General features: G+C 36.3%; 1 protein-coding gene across 1 annotated transcript in view; it reads left to right on the plus strand.

Annotated features, from left to right (window-relative positions):
* The first annotated feature begins 4502 nt into the window (after window positions 1-4502).
* LOC110100838 (gamma-tubulin complex component 4) overlaps window positions 4503-7622 on the plus strand; it is a 79978-nt gene continuing 76858 nt past the window's right edge. The window contains exon 1 of the mRNA XM_020828529.2: window positions 4503-4806. Within this exon, the coding sequence (XP_020684188.1) occupies window positions 4637-4806 (170 nt within the window). The 5' untranslated portion in view covers window positions 4503-4636. The remainder of the gene's footprint in view (window positions 4807-7622) is intronic.

A 7622-nucleotide genomic window follows, 5' to 3' on the forward strand; every position in this document is an offset into this window, starting at 1 on the left:
ATGGTTTGATGCTGTCAGTGTAATGGCAAGGACTATGATGCAAATGTTGATGATGAACATGATAATGTGAATGATGAAAAATATTTAGTTTCTGGTAGGATCTGAAACACCTAGTGTTCTACCTACAACTATATTAGTTACTCCTACAACTCTTGGTAATAGTGCAGATATAGATGCAAGTGCTCAGGTCAATGTGAAAGTAGATAAATATTTAAAACTTTTTTCAGAGTTTAAAGCCGTCTTTATTTAAAGGGGTAGTAGATGTCATAACTGCTGAGAATTGGATAATCAAGATTGAGAAAACTTTGAATGGGATGAAATGTCTTAGAGATAAAAATACATCCCTTCCAATTTTTATATTGGAAGGTGAGATAGAACAATGGTGGAGGGGACAACATTTGGAAAAATACGAAGGTAGAACTAAATAACTAATTATTTTGGAAGAATTTGAACAGGTTTTTACGAAGTGGTATGTTCCTCCTTTAACAAGGCAGGCAATGTAGGAGCGTTTTGTCAACTTCAAGCAAGGAGCTAAGATTATTATTTAATATGAATATGAGTTTACATCTTTATCGAAGTATGCCATGCAGCTTATCAATACTCCAACTAAAAAATGTTATAGATTTTTTAAGGGCCTTAGAGATTCATTAAGACAACCTTTAATTCCTCTTCATATAATGTATTTTACTAAACTTATTGAAAGTGCTAGACTTTTGGAACATGATATGTATATGGTAAAATGGAAATGGGAGGTTGATAGAAAAATAGGTCATTTAATCATAGAGGTGGTGAATCAAAAAAGATAAAAATTTCACCAGGGCCAACAACAACAACCTCTATGGCTTCATGTGATATCAACATATGCAAATTATGGAAATTCCCATCCAAGAAAAATGTTTAATCAATTCATAAAAGTGTTATCTATGCGGAGAGCCATGTCATATCAAAAGAAATTGTCTGAAAAATGTCCAAGGAGTCATATAATTAAAAGGTAATCAGAGGATAGAGCAGTATAGGGGTGCTAAGTCACAAATGAGCCAACCAGCTTTCAAGATAAAAAGAGAAGTATCAGGGGAAGCGACATGATCTGCACCAGCTTGAGTTTTTGCTCTAACTTCTCAAGAAGCCAAGGAATATTCTAAAGCGGTCACAAGTACAATCAATATTTCAAACTTATCGGCTAGAGTTCTTTTTCATTATGTTGCATCTCATTCTTTTATATATGAGGTATTATGTGAAAAATTACATATCAAACCTATTATTTTTACTCCTAGTCTAAATATTTGGTTATATACTAGAGATTATTAAATTGTTAGTGTTTCATATTTAGTTAATATTATAATAATTGGTAAAGAATTCAAATATGATTTAATAGTCTTATCTTTACTAGAGTTTGAAATAATTTTTGGAAAGAATTGGTTGGTCAAATATTTGACTACTATTGAATGCTGAAGAAAAGAGTTAAATTTTATTTACCTAGAGACGAGATATTTCATTTTTAGTGTGAGAGAGGTGTAATTTTATCTTTGATTTCTTCTAGTCAAGTGAACAAAAGTATAAGAACTGGTGACTTAATTTTCTTAGCAAAGTTATGAATGGAGAACTTGTTTTCCACTTGCCACCGTAGAATCTTTCTAGTGAGGACATTGTCCACCACTAGCTTTCTTTTGAGTCTACCTCATGGGAAAGCCTTCCTGGTATTGTTTGTTAAAACATCACTTAGTGTCGTTAACTTGTATTGAAAATGTCAAAAAAATTCATAAAGGATGTTTGACCTATCCAAGGTTATTTGTTAGAGCGTTGCTAATTAATGTTAACTTGTGCGAAAGAGGTCAAGAGAATCCACCAAGGATATTTGACTTATCAGAGGTTGTTTGTCAGAGCATTGCTTACTGATGTTAGCATATGTGGAAGAGGTCGAGGGAATCAATAAGGATGTTTGACTTATCCGAGGTTATTTATTAAAATATTGCTTAGTGACGTTAACTTGTGTGAAAGAGGTCAAGGGAATTCATCAATGATGTTTGACCTATCCGAGGTTATTTGTTAAATCATTGCTCAATAACGTTAACTTGTGTATAATAGGTTAACTGAAATCGTCTTGGGATCAATTATATCTTAATTAGGAGGGAGATAATACTGTGTATCCCCCCAAATAAAAAGCAAAGAATAGTCTATTTTTAGACCATTAATGCCTTTTTCAGGTCGAGACTAAGATGTTATCCGAGAAGTATAAGTTTAGATAAGACTGTATAGCACTTGAAGTTTACTTGAATCATCCTTGCATTTATTAAAAAAATAGGTGCTAATGGCATTATCTTGGATGTCAAAAATGTTTGAGGAATTTTTCTTAGCCATAAACACATTTGAGGTTATAACCAAGGTTGCCCCTAAGTCAGGAATTAAGTTTCCACAAACGACGTCAAATTGTTGCATCCTATAATATTTGCGGCTATAGAGAAATATAAAGTTTAACATCCTAGCTTTATACGAATATCTAGATACAAACAAAAAAGAAAGGGGTGTAATAAACCGGGGTTTTTATATGGAAACTCCTGAAAAGGGGGAATAATCACAGGGCATTGCCAAGTTAACATGAATCTACTAGTGTTGGTGGTTGATCACAAATAATGCCCCTCCTTGGAAGAGGAAATTGACTTAATATGCATTGTATATAGCACATTACATATTTGAAGAATGAAATAATTGATGCTTTCAAGATAATATTGGTCTGCTCATTTGGTTAGTAGAGCCATAGTCAAGTGATGAAGGTCGGAGAGAACATATTCATCAAGTGACAAGGATCAGAATATCCATAATATATATATATATATATATGTTGAGAGAGATTAGAGAGTATTTTAGAATATTATTATTTATAGAATGATAAAATAATTTATTCTTGCACATCTTTCATTGTCCATCATATTAAATTGATGATAGTCAAGAGCACCACTATCAATTTTCCTACAAACCACATGGATTTTCATATGATACAAATGGATTAAGATCTCATACAATGTTTTTCATCAAATAGTTGCATGTATTATCTACAACTCATTAAAATGAAGCAATGCCTGTTTTACTTAATCATTACATGTAATGGTGTGTCGTCTTTATAAACATATGGACTCAAGAGTTTTAAAAAAATTATAAATACCTCGTCACAAAGGGTATTCCAATGGTTGCAAAACTAGGTTGTAAGTTGTATCATTAATCTTGGATTCAAATATATTTGTGGATGACATAAAGCCTTACTAGCAAGCCGACTTTATGAGTAGAGGCCCTTGAAACTATATGAGAATGGAGAGAAAATGACATGCTTGAGAAAAACTGTAATACAAATGTTCAAAAAGCTCAATCAAATGCACAATAAAAGACCAATCAGTAGATCAATCAAAGGATACAAGTTCTAAAATGTTTATATTCACCATTTATTTATAAGGATATCAAGGTTATTGGAAAAGCTACACCAATAAAAAGTAAAAAATATATTGCTACACAATTTATTCTAGACATGTATCGCTTCTTGGTTGGTTAAGGGAGAACGGGGACTGTAGAGCTATGATGATTTGTCTCTAGGCGAGCTTAGTAATACTAAGTGTTTACAGGTGAGTTCAATAATGCCAAGTGTATACTGGGCGAGTCTGTGAGTGGGAATTGAGCAAGAGGTGCTTGATAGCTGAGTGATGTGCGAGAGCCATTAGCGATATGTGATAATAAGCCTTAGATTGCATATATGAGAAAGGCAAGTGAACTGAGGCTACAAAGAAGATGAGCTCAGTGGTTGGTTGGCCATGGGGGGTTGAGTCAAAGGTTCTTTTGAGCAAGTGCTTTCCTATTGTTGAACTTGAGTGCGGATGAAGGTACTTATCATGGCAAGGCTGAATCATTGCGATGGCTACATCCCTGGGGAGTTATTTAGTTGACAAGATCCTCCATTTTCCCCTGAGATGGGCTACCTTCTTTGGTTGGCCCACGAGAGTTGGCCCAATGTTTTCTTGGGTTGGTTTCTCTTTGTGTCCCATGTGATATGACTCATTTCCTTGTAATCCACTGATTACTTCTTAAATATTAGTGAGAACATTATGTATTTCTTATGTATGTTATATCATGACTCTCAAAGGAATTTCCCCTTTCTCAAAAATAACGTTCAAATCTATGCAAAACATTGGTGGCCATATTTAATAGACCTTTTAAAGTATAAATGATCATTTCATTAAAGTAAGATAGACAATTTTGATGTGCACAAATGCTCTATCAACATGTTCATGTATAATGTAACTTTTGTGTTCTCATTACCACAAAAATTTATATCCTATATCATTATCAAAGGGATAATTTTATTCAAAAGAAGAAAAAAAAATATATATATTTATATATATATATATTTAAGCTATATAAAATAAAACTTATATACTTTAAGCAATAAAAAAAAAAAATAAAACGTTTCATTTTAATTTTCTATCACACGTGCATTTCACGGGTGAAAATCGAAGGTCTCAGTTATCAAAGGGGAATTCTCTGTGGTGACTGGTACAATGATCACTAATAGCCTCTGGTCCTCTGCAAAGAGTGGTCACTACTAATTCCCTACGCCGAGCACAGAGAGAAGGGGACGAGTGAATGAGAAGAAATGCTGCACGAGCTGCTGCTTGCCCTTGTCGGTTACACCGGGGATTTGGTAATCGATGAGAGGGACGAGCGGGAAACCCTATTCGACTCCTCCGACCCTATTTCAGACTTCCCAGTCGAGCCCACCTTCAAGCTAGCGCCGGACCTCTCCTTTATACAACCATCCGAGAGGTATGCTAAACCCTAACCAACCATTATTGACGGACGGAAGGAATCATCCGAACGAGAGATCAACACTTGAAATTATTTTATGAGTTCATAGGGGAGTAATCTTTGAAGGGAGAAATGCATTGAGAGAAAATAATGTAGGTCTAAGTGCAGAGTCTCGTTTCATAGGTCCCTGAATCCAAATTCAGGCTCTTTCACGTTCTTCCAAGCCTTATTTATGGACACGAAAGGAGTTTTCAGCTACGCGTAATGTAGCTAAACCCTTAACTAAGTTTATCATGTCAGCTGGCCATTGTTGGGTACAAACTCTCGCACTCAACACTTCTGGGTAAATCGGTCCACAGTGTGCTGGAGCTCAGCAACGTAGTTGGTAATTACTGAGATTGTTAGAAGTATTGCTATCCACTCAATAGCTTCGAGAGCTTGCCTCATTTATTCATATTGGTGTTTGATCTTTCTATCAGACAATCTTGATGATCTTGAAGTTTGCAACCTAGTCTTAGGGCCAAAACCTCTTCTTCTTCTCGGAGGATCAACACTTTACAAGTATAATTATTTGATTAAAGCCTCCCTTGGATTTTGCTAAAGTGTCAGCAAACTGCGAGCACCTCAGTCGATATGCTAATTATTGGAGTATGAGTCTGCTTTTGTTAAAAATGGACTTTTGCTTTGTGTGGTAGTCTGAACTATTGTTTAAAAAATTAATTTGGTATGATTTGATCGTTTTCTTCTTATTTTCTAATTCACCAACTCATAAAGTATGGTAAAAGCACCAACTAAGCAGCATGATTTGGCTACTTGGATAAAAAACCTACCCAACCTTCTCAATCTTGACTAGGACCATGACACGTTTAGCCTCTTATTTTTTAAAATGAAAAAAAAAAAAAGATTACATTAGGACATAGGCAATCTAACTTAATTTTGCAACTTTTCTAATGTATCAACAATGACAATCTTTCAGTCAGGACACACTTATTGCCTTTGTGTCATATTGCGATTTACTTCTTCTATTGTGGCTCACAGCCTCACACTCATAACTTCAGTGACCATGCTCTTATTGCCCCTCTTATGATGGTAGTTTGGTTTACGACAACCTTTGTGGTGGTGGCCTTCACTACTAGAATGCCCATTCCCAAGTTCAAATTACATTGATGAATCCAGGGAGGATTTGGAAAAGAAGTGTGAGGCTTCATTGCTAAAGATAGAGAGTTGAATCATTCTCTCATTAACTAGAGTCATCTATGTACGACCTTGAATTCCATTGATTGGAAACACTTGCCATCAGGAGTGGGAGATGTTGAATTTCTATATGCTGGTAAATACAACGAGCAAAAATCGAGGTGGCATTCATTTGTCGAGCTTTCACACTATTGCCCAGCATAATACTGAATACTGATAGACTCAAGATTATGAAAAATTGCTTGAAGCTATTAAACATGTAGAAGATTGACACTTAGAGAGTAGATAGGTCCTTGACCATCATTACTACTTTCACGGGGAGGGGATTTAAAATAGATACTTTTGTGTTAAAGGTTCTGGTCATGTGTGTTGTTATCCACCAAATTGGAAACAAAATGAGCATTCTTATCAAGTCGGGGCATGTTTTATGACTGATCGCTTTCCATTAACTTGAAATCCTCTTGGTTCATATTTACTTTTCCTAGTTTCTAGCAACTTCACCATAAGCTCTCACATCAAGGAATAAATCTCCCTTAGTTGTAGTGAAGGGCATGCATACGGTTCTATAAAATATAATTCAATCATTTTGATTTGTTGAACAACCCATACCATATTATGCAATGTGTTTTTTTCTTTAGCTTAGATTGCTCTATTTCATGCTGAACCATATGGTTTTATCATTTTTTGTGGAATTTCTAGGAGATCACTCATTCCAAATGTTGTGCTCCATTACAAGCACATTTAGTTGTGGAATCCCAAAGGGAAATCCACTTATTACAACAAAATATGATTGCATGTTATTGCTCAAGTCCTTATTTATATAGCCTAATTTCCTTTCCTCCTCTTTCAACATGAGATTTAGGTCATTCCCTCTTTATAGAAGCTTGCTAGGAGTCACTCTTTGTTCAAGCATTAGCCTTTGGAATAAATCCTCGCTTTCTTTAGATCGTCATCTTTTGATTTAGGATGTCACAAATTTACCATCTTGTGCTTGGTTCATCCCTGAATAACATATCGTACTAGAGGAGATTAGGTTATGATACCCATACTGTGCAAGGTATTGCCTGCTTTGGCTCAACCCATCCTATACTAAACTGAACTTTATGGTTTTATTCATTTTCATGTAACTTCCCAAGAGGTCACTTTCTCATAAACACTTCATTATGCGCACGCTTAATTGCAGAGTTCTCAAGGGAAATCGACCGTAATTACACCAAGAGCCGCATTGATTATTGTCACCAACCTCATTAGTTACATTGGCCATATATTTTCCTTCCCTTCCAATATGAGAATCAGTTTATTTTCTCCAGAAGCTTGTTAGGATTTGCTCCTTCCCAGGCCTTAGCCTAAACAATCACTATTAGCTAGGGGTGTCAATTTCGGGTCACGGGTCGGGTTCGGGTTGAACTCGGAACTGTGTTTTATTCATACGGATCGACCTTAACCCGACCCGTGTATGTAAACGGGTTTAAAACTCGGACTCGGACCCGACCCGACACGATTTGGCTTCTGGCGGCGGCGGGACGACGGGCATCGAGCGCGGGACGGCCGGCAGCGGGCGGGAGTGGACGTGTGCGGGCTGCGCGGATGCGGACTCTTGCGAGCGGCGACGGGCCGCGAGTAGACTCGGGGGGGGAGCG

The sequence above is a fragment of the Dendrobium catenatum genome, unplaced genomic scaffold (genome assembly GCF_001605985.2).
Source record: "Dendrobium catenatum unplaced genomic scaffold, ASM160598v2 fragScaff_scaffold_1271, whole genome shotgun sequence".
NCBI lineage: Eukaryota > Viridiplantae > Streptophyta > Magnoliopsida > Asparagales > Orchidaceae > Dendrobium > Dendrobium catenatum.